At 35.0% G+C, this 19,228-nt stretch overlaps 1 protein-coding gene across 1 annotated transcript; it reads left to right on the top strand.

The window, feature by feature from the left end:
• Positions 1 to 274: 274 nt before the first annotated feature.
• On the top strand, positions 275 to 4,261 carry LOC115513607 (40S ribosomal protein SA). The gene is given in 7 exon segments (XM_032592554.1): positions 275 to 472; positions 475 to 738; positions 741 to 836; positions 839 to 919; positions 922 to 1,017; positions 2,620 to 2,648; positions 3,523 to 4,261. Coding segments are annotated over 7 exon segments (897 nt in total). The 5' UTR covers positions 275 to 384; the 3' UTR covers positions 3,766 to 4,261.
• The last annotated feature ends 14,967 nt before the right edge of the window (positions 4,262 to 19,228 follow it).

Here is a 19,228-nt window from a genome sequence, read left to right as displayed (position 1 = left end):
ATTTCAATTTGAAGAAGAGTTTGTATACAAATGTAATAGTAACCATATAGTAAGAACCAGTAGTAAACATGCAAACAATAAAGAGAAAGAATCCAAATATACCATTAAAGAAAATCAGGAAAGCATAGAAAGACAAGCAAGGATCAGAGAAAATCTCCAGAAACAACCACAAAATAAGTAATAAAATGGCAATAAATACATATCTATCAATAATTATTTTGAATGTAAGTGGACTAAATACTTCACTCAAAACACATAAAGTGTCAGAATGGATTGAAAAAATAAAGACCCATCCTTTTCCATGCTACCCAGGGAGGGATTCATATGATATTGCATTCTAGTCATAACTGAAAGGGAAAAATCCAGAGACTTGATGTCCTGCAAATGAATGAGGAGGATGTTCTCAAATTCCTTGTGGTAGGTGGCACCAACCTTGACTTCCAAATGGAACAGTATATCTACAAAAGAAAAATTATGGCATCTACGTCATAGATCTGAAGAGAACCTGAGAGAAGCTTCTGCTGGCAGATTGTGCCTGTGTTGCCATTGAAAACCTGGCTGATGTCAGTGTTATCCCATCCAGGAGTACTGGCCAGCGAGCTGGGCTGCAGTGTGTTGATGCTACTGGAGCCACACTTATTGCTGGCCATTTCATTTTTGGAAACTTCACTAACTAGATCCAGGAGGTCTTCTGAGAACCAAGACCTCTGATGGCTACTGATCCCAGGGCTGACAAGCAGCTCTCACAGAGGCATCTTATGTTAACCTGCCTACCATCGCTCTGTGTAACACAGACTCTCCTCTGCACTATGTGGACATTGCCATCTTGTGCAACAATAGGGAGCTCACTAAATGGGTCTGATCTGGTGGATGCTTGCCCAGGAAGTTGTTTGAATGAATGATATCATAGCCTGTGAACACTTAGGGATATCATACCTGATCTCTACTTCTACAGAGATCCTGAAAAGAAAGAGCACACCTCTGCTGAAAAGACTGTGATCAAGGAGCAATTTCCAGGTGAATGTACTTTTTCACCTCCTGAGTTCACTCATCCTGAAGTCGCAGACTGCCCTGAAGGCATGCAGGTGCCCTCTGCGCCTATTCAGCAGTTCCCTACTGAAGACTGGAGTACTCAGCTTGCCACTGAAAACTAGTCTGCAGCTCCCACTGTTCAGGCTGCTGAATGGGTAGGAACAGCCATTGAGTGATCTTAAATTGCTCTTCCAAAAGACTGAAAGTGAAGGGCTAGAGAAACATTTATCATGCAAATGTATGTCAAAAGAAATCCAGAGTAGCAATACTTATATTGGACAATTTATACTTTAAAACAAACACTATAACTTTTTAGAGAACCTCCATACTGTTTTCTACAGTTGCTGCACCAGTTTGCATCCCCACCAACAGTGCAAGAAGGTTCCCCTTTTTCCACATCCTCACCAACACCTGTTGTTTTGTGTGTTGTTAATTTTAGCCATTCTGACAGGTGTGAGGTGGTATCAACATGGCTTTAATTTGTATTAACCTGATAATGAGTGATGTTAAGCATAGTTTCATGTGTCTGTTGGTCATCTGGATGTCTTCTTTGGAAAAATGTCTATTTAAGTCTTCTGCCCATTTTGTAATTGGATTATGTTTTTTGGGTATTGAGTTTTATAAGTTCTTAATATGTTTTAGATACTAAACCTTTATCAAATATGTCATTTGTAAATATCTTCTATCATTTTGTAGGTTACCTTTTTAGTTTTGTAACCTCTCTGGCATTGTCTGTAGCAAGTTCTTTCTAGATATGTCTCCTGAGGCAAGGAAATGAAAAACCAAATAAACTCTTAAAAATTGACATGAACAAGTGAATATATAAGTATCTAAAAAATGGTACTTGTGAATCTAATCTTAACAACAAAAATACAAACTACTTCAGCATTGACAGATATAATTAGCCTGAATATATTTGTATTTAATTTGAAATAGTTAATCTTGTTATTTGAGTATCTATCTCTATGATTGCTTATCTTTAAAAATTATATGGGGTGTCTGGGTGGCTCAGTCGGTTAAGCATCCGACTTTGGCTCAGGTAATGATCTCGCAGTTTGCAAGTTCAAGCCCTACATCAGACCCTGTGCTGACAGCTCAAGAGCCTGGGGTCTGCTTCAGATTCTTTGTCTCCTGCTCTCTCTTTGCTCCTACGCCGCTTGCACTCTGTCTCTCCCTTTCTCAAAAGTTAGTAAACTTTAAAAAATTAAAAAAAATACATATGATTTCCCTATGATACTTTAATCAAATTTATATCCTAAATTTCATATATAATTTTTTTTTCTTTGAACTTTCCATACTTTATTTTTATGGCATGTTTGTGGAGAAAATTTTATTACCCAATTCCAAAATCCACATTTATTCAGCAAATATGGTGCATGTCACTTACACAGAAACATAGTATTAATGTTTCCTGAACATAATTCTTTCTTGATCTTGTCATTCAGGTCTGAGAACCTCCATAACAACATGAGATAGTGTCACATGCTTAGATGAGGGGCTTCTTTGCAGTTAGATCACTGTATTGAAAACCTTTTCCCCCTAACTTGTGATAGTCCAAAAATGTCAATTTTTGTTTTTATCCTTTAGGCAAAGAAGTTTTATCTGCCTCTAATCAGGTAATAAAAATATTAACTTGTGTGATAAATGTCAAAATACAGACGACTTTATTTAAGGGTAGCTATAGGTCCTTCTGATAATTTCTGAATGAACTTGCAAAGCACTTTATGTTTTAAATAATTTTCCTTATATTTTTAATGCAAAAATTGTAAAATTAAAAAAATATATATTTTAACTGATTTAAATGATTGGCAAGTTTGTTGTTGTCCTTATTGTTGTCCTAATTCTACTGAAGCTTATCATTTTAATTTTCAAAACTACTGTAACAAAAATAAAATTAAGTCAATTTACACTTATAATTTGACCACCAAAAACAATTCTTTTCAGCTTTCCATATTGCCTTCTAATGTTTAAACCCAGGAATTAGCATTTATATTTACAAACATGGTGGACCACATGGTGGTTAATAGACACATAAAGAATGTTTATTCCTTTTAATACTATATCACAAGCATTTTATTGATTTAATTATAATGCAGTATTTTAATGTTTTCCATTTTTTTTCATGGTCTATGCAACAAAAATGTATTTAAGGTCAAAATTTTAATCGTATTTTATCTTATGACACTTTATTTTTTATGTAGTTTGACTAACTACTTATTGACATATAATTATTGCATATATTATGTCTGAATATCTGTGACTTAATGTATATCATTACTTTTTTAAAAAAATATTCAGAAGGATAATAGTATCCTTCTTTTCCCTTTTAATATTTGAAGTGAAATGAAAGTATAATGAGTAGTAGTTTGGATACCTAATGTAAGATCACCATCAGACAAGAAGAAACAAAGGGCAGATGTTGAGCTCAAATTTGATAGATGATCCTGGATCCTTTATTTATTATTATTTTTATTTTTCTGTGCTTGGCAGGAACATGAGAATGGCAGTGGTTCTGAGGAAGTGTGCTACACTGTCATTAGTCACAGTTCCTATCGGAGGCCCTCCCTGAGCTCCAACGATGATGGTTATGAGAATATCGACTCCACCACAAAGACAGTGAAGCCATTTAGAAATGGGCCCGAAACAGAATATGCCCTTCTCAGGATGACTTGTGCTACTAGGCCTTCTTCCTGTACCGCTGACCATGATTATGAACTTGTGCTTCCCCACTAGAAATCTCATGCTTCCACTAAAAAAGATGATACAAACTAGTAGCCTCCAAAGGAGTGTTTCTGCATCTCTGAAACATGACATCTTTGTGGTTTGGGTTAAGCCATATAAATTGACATAAGGTTATAGAGTATTCTACATTTCTTTGTAAGGTTTGAGGACATGGAAATGGTGGAATCTTCCTAGGGCATTGAACATCCATCAATATATGACCTAACATCCAATTCCAACACTGCTCTACAAATTTCAAATGACAAAATTTCCACTCATAATCTATTTCATTTTTGAGGTATAATCTACTCAATAAACTTTTAAAATATAAGATCAATGACCAGACCATTTGTTAACCTGATTTTTACTTAAATTTTGATTTTTTTCACATATTGGAAGTTTTTGCTTGTTAATTTGAGGTCACAGTTCAAAAATCCATAGGTTTTGATATTGACCTTTCTGAGAGGAGAAGCTGGGAGTCATTATAAAAGAATAAATGTATCAAATTTAGTTGCTTATTGTATTTTCCTTCAATGGTAAATCAAGATTCAAAGATTAGTAAAAAACAAATATAAGGTTTGTGCATATAGCTTTGTTCACAACATACTAATTAATTTAATCTATGACTAGCTACTTCTGCTGAAGGAAGGTGAATAGTTTTGAGTCTTAAAATTCAGTATATTGGATTTCTGGGAAGATGGAAGGCATAGGAAGATCCTGAGATCACTTCGCCCCACAGAGACATTGAGATAACAGACACATCAATGCAACCAACTCTGAAAAGGTCCTGAAGACTGGGAGAACAGATCTTCCATAGTTAATCATAAAGAGGAGGCCATATTGAAAAAAGTAGAAAAGGAAGATACATAGTTGGGAAACAAATACTTGTCAAGACTAATCACAAATGAGAAAGCCACCACAAGCATAGTAAAACCAGAAGATAAGACGTCTACACTAGATACCCCAGGCATGGGGGACCTGAACTAAGACAAGTGCCCATAACATTTGGCTTTGGAAACAAGTGGGTTTCTATAGTCAGTGGGCCTTAACTACAGGTACTCTAAAAATCAGTGGGTTTATCTCTAGGACAGCTGGAGGGCAATAGGAAACTGAGTGCCCACCCTTAAGGAGACAACAGAAGAGTGAACCCTGCTGAGATGCAGCATAGAAGCAGCAGTTTGAAAAGTGCCTAGAGTGTACAAGAGATTTATTTACTAATCTCAGAACATGTATTGGAGGGGCAGGTATCATTAAAAGGCTTCACCAAGAATAAAAATACTGGTGGTCACCATTTTCTAAATAACCAGACAATATTTGCAGGAATGTCTTCCACATTGCTAATTCCATGCACTTCACCCACACATTTCCCTGCATATCTACACCCTCTAACCCACCCCACTCTGTAGGCCTCCCTCCAAAGTGCCTCAAGCCCCAACACACCCTGGAAGCAACCCCAACAGGGACTAGTACCACTTGGAAGTGACTCCTGCCCTGGGGAAAAGAGAAGATAATCAGACCAGTGTACCAGCAGTCCCAGCAACTGAATCTTATAGCTGGCAGCACAGAGACAGTGCTTGACTGATCAGTGCAATTTCAACCCAAGTGGATGAACTGGGGGCAGGCATCTAGTCTAACTGATCTTGCCCACCAATGAAAGCTTTTCAGGGGACAATACAGGGAGAGCACCTTTCAAGTTGGTGTGACTGAAGTCTCAATAGATGGATTTAGAGTAGTCATCTGGTCTGATGGCCAGATCATCCCAACAACAAAAGTTTCTCAGGAGGCAGCATAGTGAAAGTGCCCTGCATTCACTGTGACAGCAGTCCCAGCAAATAGGCTGAGGGAGGCATCAGCTCTGACTACTGACACTGCCAACTACAAGCCCATGGCAGCTGGAGACAAGCCCATTAACAGAACTAGAACCAAACCCAGCTTAGTGTGCATATAACAGGCAAAATGGGTCACTGCAGACAATTGGACTGAAAACAAACATGGCTCAGCTGCAAGAGTTGGGAACATACAACTGACATGGAAGATGCACCTGAAGTGCTTGGTTCTGGTGAACAGGAGATATTGTGCTACAAGGCACCATAGGACTCTTCTTCATAAAGCACTACTTTCAAGATCAGGAACATAGATGACTTTCTTAATACATAGAAACAAATACAGACAGTCAGACACAATGAGGAGACAGAGGGATATGTCTCAAATAAAAGAATAGCACAATGCCACAGCAAAAGAGCAAAATGAAACAAATAGGCAATATGCCTGTTAGAAAATTCAAAGTAATGGTCATAAAGATACTCACTGGACTTGAGGAAAGAGGAGAAAATCTCAGTGAGACCTTCAACAAAGAGAGAGAAAATATAAAAAAGAACCAGAGATGAAGATCTCAATAACTGAAATAAAACATACAGTAAAGGGAATCAATAGCATATTAGAGGGAGCAGGAGAGCAGATCAATGATCTGGAAGACAGCATAATGGAAAGCAATGAAGCTAAACAGCAAAGAGAAAAAAATTGTAAAAAATATAAGAATAGGTTAAGGGAATTAGGTGACATTATCAAACCTACATTTGCATTATAAAGATACCAGAAAGAGAAGACAGAGAGATGGGGGCAAAACATTTGTTTAAAGAAATAATAGCTGAAAATTTCCCTAATCTGGGGAAGAAAACAGATAGCCACATCCAGGAGGCACAGAGAACCCCCGAAAAATCAACCCCAGGATATGTACACCAAGACACATAACAAATAAAATGGTAAAAAGTAGTGATAAAAGAACTTTAAAAGCAGTAGAGAAGAGAAAAGTTATACACAAGGGAAATCCCATAAAGCTATCAGCTGATCTTTTAAAAAATTTTCTTTTAGTTTAATTAATTAATTAATTTATTTATTCTGAGAAAGAGAGAGACAGAAAGTAAGCAAGGGAGGGGCAGAGAGAGAAGGAGAGAGAGAATGTGAAACAGGCTCCACACTGTCAGCACAGAGTCCAATGCAGGGGCTTGACCTCACAAATCATGACATCATGACCTGAGTCAAAACCAAGACTTGGACAGTTAACCGACTCAGCCATCAGGTGACCTATATCAACTGATCTTTTAACAAAAACTTTACAAGCCAAAAGAAGGAAGCATGATATATTCAAAGCCCTCAAAAGATTAAAAAAAAATCCTGAAGCCAAGAAAATCCAGCAAAATTACTATTCAGAATAGAAGGGGTTATAAAATTTCCCAGATAAACAAGAGTTAAAAGAGTTTATTATCATTTAACCAGCCTTACAAAAAATATGATAGGGAATTATTTGAGTGGAAAGAAAATACCATAATCAGGAGAAAGAATATTATAAAAGGAAAACCTTTAAAAGGTAATGCAAACATATAAAAAGGTAGTAGATTAATCATTATAAAATCAGCATGGTGCTTAAAACACAAAAGCAGTAAAATAAATTATAAATTCAAAAATCAGCCAAAGGATGCACAAAATAAAGAATGTAAACTATGACATAATATACATAAAATATTCAGAGTGGAGTAAAAATCTAGTGCTTTTAAAATGGGTTCAAACTTTAGTGATAATGTAGACTACTATATTAATAAGATGTTATATGTGAACCTAATGGTAAACACAATTAAAAAACCTATAACAGATAAACAAAAATTTTAAAGGATTTTAAAGCATTCCACTAAAGAAATAGTGAAAATAGTAAGACAAAATGAAAGGAACACACAAGAATTACAAAAACAACCACAAAGTGAGAAATAAAATGACAATAAGTACATACCAATCAATAATTACTTTAAATCTAAATAAACTAAATGCTCCAATCAAAAGACATAGGGTGTTTGGCAGAGACATGCACAAACATTTCTCCAGAGAAGACATCCAGATTTCCAACAGACACATAAAAAGATGCTCAACATCATTCATCTATGGGAAATTGAAATTAAAACCATAAGATATTTCCTCACACCTGTCGAAATGGCTAAAAGAAACATACACACACACACACACACACACACACACACACAGACAGACACATGCACAAGAAACACATATTGGCAAGGATGTGGAGAAAAAGGAACTCTTGTGCATTGTTGGTGGGAATGCAAATTGGTGCAGCCACTGAAAAACAGTATAGACATTCTTCAGATAATTAAAAATAGAAATACCATACAACCCAGTAACTTCACTACTGGATATTTACCTAAAGAATACAAAGACTCCAATTTGAATAGATATAGATATAGATATAGATATAGATATAGATATAGTAATACTATAGATATAGTAATATATATAGAAATACTATATATATAGTGTATTATATATATGTATAATATATATGGTAATACTATATATATAGTAACATATATAGTGATACTAGATATATGGTGTATTATGTATATATATGTTATATATAACATATATATATAAAACTAATACAAGAAAATAATGAAATCTTGCAATTTGCAACAACATTGATAGATCTAGAAAGTGTAATGCTTAGTGAATAGGTCAATCAGAGAAAGATAAATACCATATGATTTCATTCATATGCGGAATTTAAGAAACAAAATAAACAAAGAAAAAAGAGACAAACAAAAAACAGTCTCCTATGTAGAGAGAACAAACTGATGGTTACTAGAGGGGAAGTGGGTGGGGGATGGGTGAAATAAGTGAAGGGGATTAAGAGTATACTTATCATGATGAGCACTGAGTAATGTATAGAATTACTGAATCTCTATATTATACACCTGAAACTAATATAACACTGTATGGCAGACAGAGAGGCTGAATGGATAAAAAAGCAAGACTCATCTATATGCTGCCTACAAGAGGAGTCACTTCAGACCTAAAGATACCTGCAGATTGAAAGTGAGGAGATAGAGAAATATTTACTAATGTAAATGGAAGCAAAAGGAAACCTGGGGTAGCAATACTTATATTGGACAAAATATACTTGAAAACAGAATGGAATAAGAGACTCAGAATAACTCTATATAATAAAAGAAGTAACCTAAGGATATAAAAATTATAAATATATATGCACCAAACATGGAAAACACCTAAATATGTAAAACAGAAATAAAGGGCAAAATGACAGAAATACAATAATAGCAAAGGACTTTTAAAAAACACACTTACATCAATGGATAGATTATCCAGACAGAAAAACAATGAAACTGGCTTTGAATGACATATTGGACCAGATGGATCTAACATATATTCAAAACACTGCATTTAGAACAGTGGGTTACACATTACTTTCAAGTACACATAGAACATTCTTCAGAATAGATCACATCTTAGGCCACAAAACAAGTCTTAATACATTAAAAAAGATAGAAATCATATCATACACCTTTTCTGACTAGAATGGTATGGAACTAGAAATCAATCCCAGAAATATATCTGGGAAAATTACAAAATGCCTTTAGGCTAAATTACATGCTACTAAACAATAAATGAGTCAACCAAGAAATCAAAAGGGAATGAAAAAAAATGCCATGGAGACAAATGAAATTGAAAATACAATGGTTCAAAATCTTTAGGATGTAGCAACAGCTGTTCTAAAAGGGATATTTTTTAGCAATATAGACCTACCTCAAGAAGCAAGAAAAACATGAACTAAACAACTTAATCTGACAGATAAGGGACCTAGAAAAAGAAGAACAAAATCCAAAGCCAGCAGAAAAAAAAATTAAATAATAAAAATTAAATCAGAAATGTATAAAATAGAGAAAAAAAATAAAACACAAGAATGAAACCAGGAGCTGGTTCTTTGAAAAGATCAACAACAAAAAAAAACAAAATTGATAAACTTTTAATCACATTCATCAACAAAAAAAAAGTGAGTCAAATAAATAAAATCAGAAATAAAAGAGCAGAAATAAAAACCAATGCAAACTGAAACTAATATCACACTGTATGTTAACTAACTGAAATTTGAATAAACATTACAAAAACAAAAAAATAACAAATACAAAGGATTATAAGAGAATATTATGAAAAAGTGTTTGCCAACAAGTTAGACAACCTAAAGAAATAGATAAATTCCAAGAAATATGTCACCTTTCAAAACTGATTCAGGAATAAATAGAATATTTGAACAGACTGGTTACTAGAAATAAAGTTGAGTCAGTAATAACAATAATAAAAACTCCCAAAAAACAGGGATCCCTGGGTGGCTCAGTCGGTTAAGTGTCTGACTTCGGCTTAGGTCATGATCTTGTGGTTCATGAGTTCAAGCCCTGTGTCGGGTTCTGTGCTGACAGAAACATAGAGCCTGGAGCCTGTTTCAGATTCTGTGTCTCCCTCTCTCTCTGCCCTCCCCCCCTCACATTCTGTCTCTGTCTCTCTCTCTCAAAAACAAATAAACATTAAAAAAAAAACTCCCAACAAAGAGAAGTTCAAGAATAGTTGACTTCACAAGTTAATTCTACCAAACTTTTAAAGAAGAATGAATAAATATGCTTCTCAAACTATTTAAAAAAATAGAAGGAGAGATTCCAAATTCATTCTATGAAGCTAGCATCACCCTGATATCAAAACCAGATGAAGACACTGCAAACAAAGAAAACATCAGGCAAATTTCAGGCCAAAATCCCTGATGAACATAGATGCAAAACTGCCCAAAATATTACCAAAAAGAATCCAACAATGCATTAAAAAATCATTCACCATGATCGTGGGATTTTTTTAGGGATGAAACTGGTTCAATATTTGGTGGTTCAATATTTGCAAATCAATGTGACACGTAACATTAACAAGAGAAAAGATAAAACCAATATGATCATTTCAATAGACACAGAAAAAGCATTTGACAAAATTGAGCCTCCATTCATGATTAAAAAAACTCTCAAAAGGGTAGGTTTAGAGGGAACATAACTCAATGTGATAAAGGCCATATGTGAAAAACCCATAGCTAACATTATATTCAGTGGTGGAAAACTGAGAGCTAAGATACTTTAGGATCAGAGACAAGAAAAGAATGTCCACTCTCCCCATTTTTATTTAACATATTATTGGAAGTCCTAGACCCAGTTATCAGACAAGACAAAAAAATAAAACCCATCTAAATTGATAAGGAATAAGTAAAACTGTCACTTTTTTGTAGATGACATGCTACTATACATAGAAAATCCTAAAGACTCCACCAAAAAATATTAGAACTGATAAATGAATTCAGCAAATCCACAAGATAAAAATTAACATAAAGAAATAGGTTGCATTTCTATATACTAATAGTGAAATAGCAGAGAAATTAAGAAAACACTCTCATTTACAATTGCACCAAAAAGAATAAAACACCTAGGAATAAACTTACCCAGCAGGTGAAAGACTTATGCTCTCAAAACTATAAAACACTGCTGAAAGAAATTGAAGACAACACAAGCAAATGGAAAGATACACCATGCTTATGGATTGGAAGAACCAATATTGTTAGAATGTGTATACTACCCAAAGCACTCTACAGATGTAAGGGAATCTCTATCCAAATACCAATAGCATTTTTCACAGAGCTAGGACAAATATCTAAAATTTGTATGGGACCACAAAAGAACCTGAATAGCCAAAGCATTCTTGAGAAAGAAGAATAGAGCTGGAGGTACTGCAATCCCAGATTTCAAAATATACTTCAAAGCAGTAGTAATAAAAACAGTAGAGTACTGGCACAAAAATAGACACATGGATCCATGGTGCAGAATACAGAGTCCAGACATAAACCCACATATATATGGTCAATTAATCTAGGGCAAAGGAGGCAATAATTTGTAATGCAGATAATATAGTCTCTTCAATAAGTGGTGTGGGAAAACTTAAAAGCTACATTCTTATACCATACATAAAAAATAAACCTCAGATAGATTAAAGACCTACATACATACATTCAGAGACCTGAAAACCATAAGAATCCTAGAAGAAATTTTTGGCAGTAATTTCTTTGACATAGCTGTAGAACTATTTATCTAGATATGCCTCTTTAGACAAGGGAAATAAAAGCTGAGTTAAACTTTGGGACTCTATCAAAATAAATATCTTATGCACAGTAAAGGAAACCATCAACAAAACAAAAAGGCAGCATACAGAATAAGAGAAACATTTTTGCAAATGATATTTTCAATAAGGGGTTAATATCACAAATATATAAAGAACTTATACAACTTAAAACCTAAAAACCCCAAATAATCCAATTAAAATAGGCAGATGACTTGAAAAGATATTTTTCCAAAGGAGACATAAATATGGTCAACAGATACATAAAAAGATGCCTGACATCCCTAATCATCCAGGGAATGAAAATCAAAACCACAATGAGATACTACCTCACACTTGTAAAAATGACTAAATCAAAAAGACAATAAGTAGTGCTGGCAAAAATATGGAGAAAGAAGAACTTTCATGGACTGTTGATTTAAGTGCAAACTGCTGCAGCCACCTTGGAAAAACACTATGGAGTTTCCTGAAAACATTCAAAATAAGATTATGATATGATCCAGTGATTCCATGACTGGGTATTTATCCAAAGGATAAAAAAAAACACTAATTCACAGAGATATATACATCTGTATATTTACTGTAGCATTATATATGATTATATATATATGTATGTATGATTATATACATCTGTATATTTACTGTAGCATATATATGATATATGATGAAGATATGGAAGCAACCTAACTGTCCACGCATAGATACTGGAGAGTAGATAATGGATAGAAAAGTCATGTTAAATATAAACAATGGGAGATTACTCAGCCATAATAATGAATGAGATCTTGCCATTTTCAACAACAGAAAAGGGGATATAATGCTAAGTGAAATAAGTTAGAGAGGGAAAGACAAGTACCATGTAGTCTCACTCATTCAGAATTTAAGAAATAAATCAAATGAGCAAACCAAGAAAAAAGAAGCAAAGGAAAATGGACTCTTAAATGCAGAGAACAGACTGGTGGTTACTAGAGAGGAGGTGGGTGGGGTGGATGGGTGAAAAAGATAAAGGGAATTATGAGTACACTTACCTTGATGAATACTGAGAAATATATAGAATTGTTGAATCATTATACTGTGCACCTGAAACTAATAAAACACTGTATATTAATTTACTTCAATAATAAAAATAAATAAAATTCATGCAAATTGGTAAATAATCCCTCTATTTTTACCTTTATTACTAAGGCTACTTTTGTATGTAAGTAATGAATCATGGGAATCTACTCCCAATGCCAAGATTACACTGTATACACTGAATGTTAGGTAATGTGACAATAAATTATTAAAAATAAATAAATAAATATAAACAAATAAAACGTCAACTTTTTAAAACTGACAACACATTTAGGATTCGTTTTTCTATACAATTATGACATATTGACCTTTTGGTCATTGACAAACATCAATTGATAGACATCACTAACTTAGATGTTTTATACAAATTTTTACTCTTTGAGACTGTATCCAAATAAATATGTTATGCACAGAAAAGGAAACCATCAATAAAACAAAAAGGTGTGGTATTACAGAAGGGTCAGGTAATCGATTAATGAATAGTCTTGTTTAGTAGAAAGAACATTAAAATTGAAATGCTTAAATATGACCTGTTCCTTAATCATAAGTCATGGATAAACCAATTAATCTTTCTGAGATTCAGTTTCTCATCAAAGCAGAATTAAAAAAAATTCCTATTTTATGCAGCTGCAAAAGCAAAGAACTATTGTTGTAAAAGTGTTTCTTAATCCATAAGCTGTTTTCTCATCATTAATTTTTTATGCATCTAAATATTTGGAACTTTATAATTTATATTTTAAGTAAAATTTCCTGAACTATAATTGTATACAACAAAATGTAACCACCCTAAGGACAGAGTTATAAGAATTTTTCCAAATGTATTCACCCAGTAATCACTTTCCTATCAGGAGATAGAGCATTTGTACTCTATCGTGCTCTTTTTTCAGTCAATTTTTCCAGTCCTGGCAACCTATGATCTGCATAGTATAACTATACATTATATTTGTTTGTGCTGGAGATTCATAGAAATTGTCCCTTTCAGTATTTTTTTAATGCATAAGGCATCTCGCATTCATCATGCTTTTGAGATTCATCCATTTTTTTATCTTACATTAGTAGTCAATATATTTTTTCAGTAGTATATTACTCGATGATTATACCATGATTTATTAATATAATCACTTGCTGATGGATATTTGACAGTATGAATAAAGCTATTATAAATATACTTGGATAATCAGGTGTATTTGTTTGCTAGTTCCACAGACTAGATGACCTAAACAACAGAAATTAATTTTCTCACAATTCTAAAGGCTGGAAAGTCTGAGATTAAAGTGTGAGATCAAAGTGTCAGAGAGTTGGATTTTTCTTGGGCTGATAAGGGGAAGTCTGTTTCATGCCTCTCTTCTGGGTTCTGATGATTTTACAGACTTATTGTTATTTTTAGACTTATTGTTAAGTCATTTATGTGCTGAGCAGTAGGGTGAGAATAAATCCAACTAAAATTCAGAGATCATTTACCCCAGTGAAATTTCTAGGGGCCCAGTAGTGTGGGGCATGTTGAGATATCCCTTGTAAGGTAAAGGATAAATAACTGCATGTGACCCTCTTTTAAGCAAAAAAATGATTCACAATACTTGGGGGCCTTTTTGGATTTTTCAGACAACATATTATTTATTTGCGTGTGATGCTCTGACCCATATAAAGAGTAACCTGACAACTGATGAATGGATAAAGAAGAGTGGCTACACACACACACACACAAACACACACACACACACACACACACACACACACACACAGTGGAATATTACTCTGCTATCAAAAAGAATGAAACCTTACCATTTGCACCAATGTGGATGGAAATGAGTGTATAAGTGAAATAAGTCATTCAGAGAAAGACACATATATGATTTCACTCATACGTGGAATTTAAGAAACAGAAAAAAATGAGCAAAAGGAAAAAAAAGAGAGAGAGGGAAACCAAGAAATAGACTCTTAACTATAGAGGACAAACTGATGGTTCCCAGAGGGGAGGTGGGTGGAATGGGCTAAATGGATGATAGGGATTAAGGAGTGCACTTGTGATGTGCACAGGGTGATATATGTAAGTGTTGAATCACTATATTGTACACCTGAAACTAATATTACATTGTATGCTACTTAACTGGAATTTAAATAAAAACTTAAAAAAGTAAAGAGTAACCTAAAAACCTGCTGATTTTGAGTGGGACCCAGAATAAAAGAAATATGTGAAATAGGTCCAGGCTACTGCACAAACTTCTTTGCCACTTGGACAATATGATTCAGCAGACCCAGTGGTGAATCATAGTGCAAACCTGTAGAATTTTGGAACAAATCCCATTCTTTCTGGATAGCTATTCTTTTTTTCAGAAACAGCCCTCTTTGACTGTTATGAGCCTTGGTAGAGACTGAAGACTTAACCATGGGTCACCAAGTTCTCTTGCAAACTGAGCTGTGCATTATGAACTGGGTATAATCTGACCCACCAAGCCATTAATTTACTCATACGTAAGAGCACTCAATCATCAAATGGAAGTGGTATATATGAGTTTGAGCCAAGCATGCCCTGAAGGCCAAAGTAGATTACATGAAGTAGCTCACATGCCCATGGTCCCCACTCGTGCCATAGGCTCTTCTCTCTCTCAACCTGTACCTATTGCAGCATGGGGACTTCATTATAACCAGGTGACAGAGAAGGAAAGAACTTAGACTAGTTTACAGATAGTTATGCATAATATGCGGGTATTACCCCAAAGTGGACAGCTCCAGGATTATAGCCCCTGTCTGGAATATCCCTGAAGGACAACGGTGAAGAGAAATCCTTCCTGTGGGCAGAACTTTGAGTAGTGCACTTTGCTTGGAAAGACAAATGTTCAGATGTGCTATTGTATTACAATTTACGGGCTGTGGCCAATGGTTTGCCTTCATTGTTAGGGACTTTGAAAGGACATGATTGGAAAATTGGTGACAAAGAGTTCAGGGAAAAGGTATATGGATAGACCTATGTGAAAAGCCTAAAAATGTGAAGATATTTATGTTCCAAATGAGTGCTCAGCAAAGTGTGACCTCAGCAGAGGAGGATTTTAATTACCAAGTGGATAGGATAACCTGTTCTGTGGACACCATTCAGCCTATTTTCCCGACCACCCTGCCATTGCCCTAGGGGCTCATGCAAAGTGGCCATGATGGAAAGGATGGAGGTTATGCATGTACTCATCAACACAGACTTCCAGTTATGAAGGTCTACCGCTTTATGGTCACTGCTGAGTGCAGTCTGCCAGCAACAGACCAACCGTGAGAGTCTAATATGGTATAATTTCAAAGGTAATCATCCAGCTCTCTGGTGGCAGGTTGATTACATTGGACCATTTCCATCATGGAAGGGAAAGTGTTTTGTCATTACTGGAATTCACACTTTGGATATCAATTTTTCTTGCATGCGATTCTTCTGCCCAATATACATCTGTGGACTTATAGTATGCCTTATCCACCATCATGATATTCTACACAGCATTGCCTCTAATCAAGAAACTTACTGCATAGAGAAAGAAGTGTAGCGGTGGGCCCATGATAATGGAATTCACTAGCCATGTTCTCTACTTTCCTGAAGTAGTTGGATTGATAAAAAATTGAGAATGTCTTTTGAAGACTCGATTACAGTGCCAGTTATGTGGCAGTACCTTTCAGTTTTGAGGAAAGGTTCTCCAGGAGATTGTACATGCTTTAAATCAGTGTCTAGTATATGGTATTGTTTCTTGCATAACCAGGATTCACAGTCCCAGATCCCACAGTTCCATACACAAAAGTGTAAATGGAGGTGACACCACTCACTATTACCCCCAGTGACCCACTGGCAACATTTTTGCTTCCTATCCTCAAAAACTTATGCTCTGCTGGGTCAGAGATTCCAAAAGAAGGAATGCTTTGACTAGGAGAAACAACAATATTTTCAATGAACTGGTAGGTAAGATTACCATCTAACCACTTTAGTCTCATATCTCTGGATCAACAGGCAGAGAAGGGAATTACTGGTGCTGGCTGGGGTAGTTACCCTGACTACCAACGGGAAATTGGTCTGCTACTCCAGAGTGGAGGTAAGGAAAAATATGTCTAGAATCCAGGAGATTCCTTAGGTGTCTCCTTAATACTAACATGCCATACGATTAAAGTCAATGGAAAACTACAACAACCCGATTTAGGTAGAACTACAAATGGCCCACAAATTTCAGGAATGAAAGTAAAGAACCTCAACCAGCTGAGGTACTTGCTGAAGGCAAAGGGAATATGTAATGTGTAGTAAAATAAGGTAATTCTAAATATCAGCTGCAGCCATGTGAACTGAGAGTGAATTTCAGGAAAAAAAAATAGTGCAGTTTTGGTTGTACACAGAATAAGCAAAAGTATAATTTTGTTTAATTGTTCTTTTACTAATTTCCTAATATTCATTATTCATAAATTATTTTTTCTTCTTTTATAATTCTAATATTTATTTATTTTTTTTTAATTTTTTTTTCAACGTTTATTTATTTTTGGGACAGAGAGAGACAGAGCATGAACGGGGGAGGGGCAGAGAGAGAGGGAGACACAGAATCGGAAACAGGCTCCAGGCTCTGAGCCATCAGCCCAGAGCCTGACGCGGGGCTCGAACTCACGGACCGCGAGATCGTGACCTGGCTGAAGTCGGACGCTTAACCGACTGCGCCACCCAGGCGCCCCATATAATTCTAATATTTAAAGTTAAAAATTTTAAAGTGAGGTTTAACCTGTTTTCCATGCATTTTAAGATACAGAATGTCTATTATTGTTGTTTTCAATATTTTCTATTTTTCATTATAATCTCTTTTTGACTGAGTTCTCTAATAGCACATTTTCAATTTCTAACAAAAACTTTTCTTTTATCTTTTTTACTATTTTAATTTTTTATTGTTAATTTCTAATTAATCATTGTTGGATAAAGATGTCTAGTTCTTTGAAATTTGTTGGGATTTGTTTTATGGTGTAATAGTGGACAATTTTAAAAATTATTCCATATTGAACTAAAAAATAAAGTGCTTTAGTTTTGTTCTCTATATTTCCATTAAGTAAATATGGTTAGCTATGTTGTTCAAATCTTCTATACATTTATTGTTTTTTCTTTATATTTGCCAATTACTGAGAAATGTGTTCATAATCTCTCATTATGACGATAAGCTTGTCAATTTCCACTTGTACTATACCAAATTTAGTGATATATTTTGAAAGATGTTATTTAGCTGGATGAAAATTTTAGAGTTATTGTATATCATTGTAACCCTCTTTAATTGAGGAATCCCTTAAAGTCTATTTTTATACCATTAATAAAGTCACATCAGTTTGATTTTGGTTAATATTTGCCATATTTGTCTTTTTCTTTAAAAAAATTTAATGTTTATTTATTTTTGAGAGAGACAGAGAAAGAGAGAGAGACAGAGACAGAGTGCAAGCAGGGGAGGGTCAGAGAGAGAAGGAGATAGAACCCGAAGCAGGCCCCAGGCTCTGAGCTGTCAGCACAGAGCCGGATGTGGGGCTCGAACCCACAAACTGTGGGATCAGGACCTGAGCCAATGTCGGACGCTTAACCGACTGAGCCACGCAGGTGCCCCTATCTCTTTCTAATATTTTCCTCTCAATTAAAAAAAATGTTTATTTTTCAAAGAGAAAGTGAGAGACAGAGAGAGACAGAGAGCAGGGGAGGGGCAGAGAGAGAGAGGGAGACACAGAATCTGAAGCAGTCTCCAGGCTGAACTGTCAGCACATATCCCAACATGGGGCTCGAACTCACGGACCATGATATCATGACCTGAGCTGAAGTCAGATGTTTACCTGACTGAGCCACCTGGGTGCCCCTTCCTCTCAATTTTTATGTGTCCTTATGTTTTAGACATCTCTTTCAAAAAACATATAGTTAGATTATTGTTTTCATTTTTCATTTTTCTTAATTTTTAAAAAATATTTAGTTTTGAGAGGGGGAGAGAGAGACAGAATGAGAGTAGGGGAGGGGAAGAGAGAGAGAGAGAGACACACACACACACAGAATCCAAAGCAGGCTCCAGGATCTGAGCTGTCAGCACACAGCCTAACCTGGGGCACGAACTCATGGACTGTGAGATCATGACTAGAGTTGAAGTCAGATGCTTAACCCACTGAGCCACACAGGCACCCCTAGATTCTTTTTTTTTCTAATCCAGTCTGATAATCTCTGAGAGTTTTTTATTCTTTAGTTTTTAAGTTTTTTTTTTTAATTTGAGATATAGTTTACATATTGCATTGTATTAGCTTTAGATGTACAACATAATTTGATATATGTATATACTGAAAAACAATTATCACAGTAAATATAGTTAACATCCATCATAGATAGTTAAATTACCAAGGATAGTTAATTTTTTTTTTTTGTCTTGTGATGAAAACTTTTAAG

The sequence above is a fragment of the Lynx canadensis genome, chromosome A1 (assembly GCF_007474595.2).
Source record: "Lynx canadensis isolate LIC74 chromosome A1, mLynCan4.pri.v2, whole genome shotgun sequence".
NCBI classification, from domain to species: Eukaryota; Metazoa; Chordata; class Mammalia; order Carnivora; family Felidae; genus Lynx; species Lynx canadensis.
Note: the sequence above shows the minus strand (reverse complement) of the source record. Positions and strands in the feature narration are given on the sequence as shown.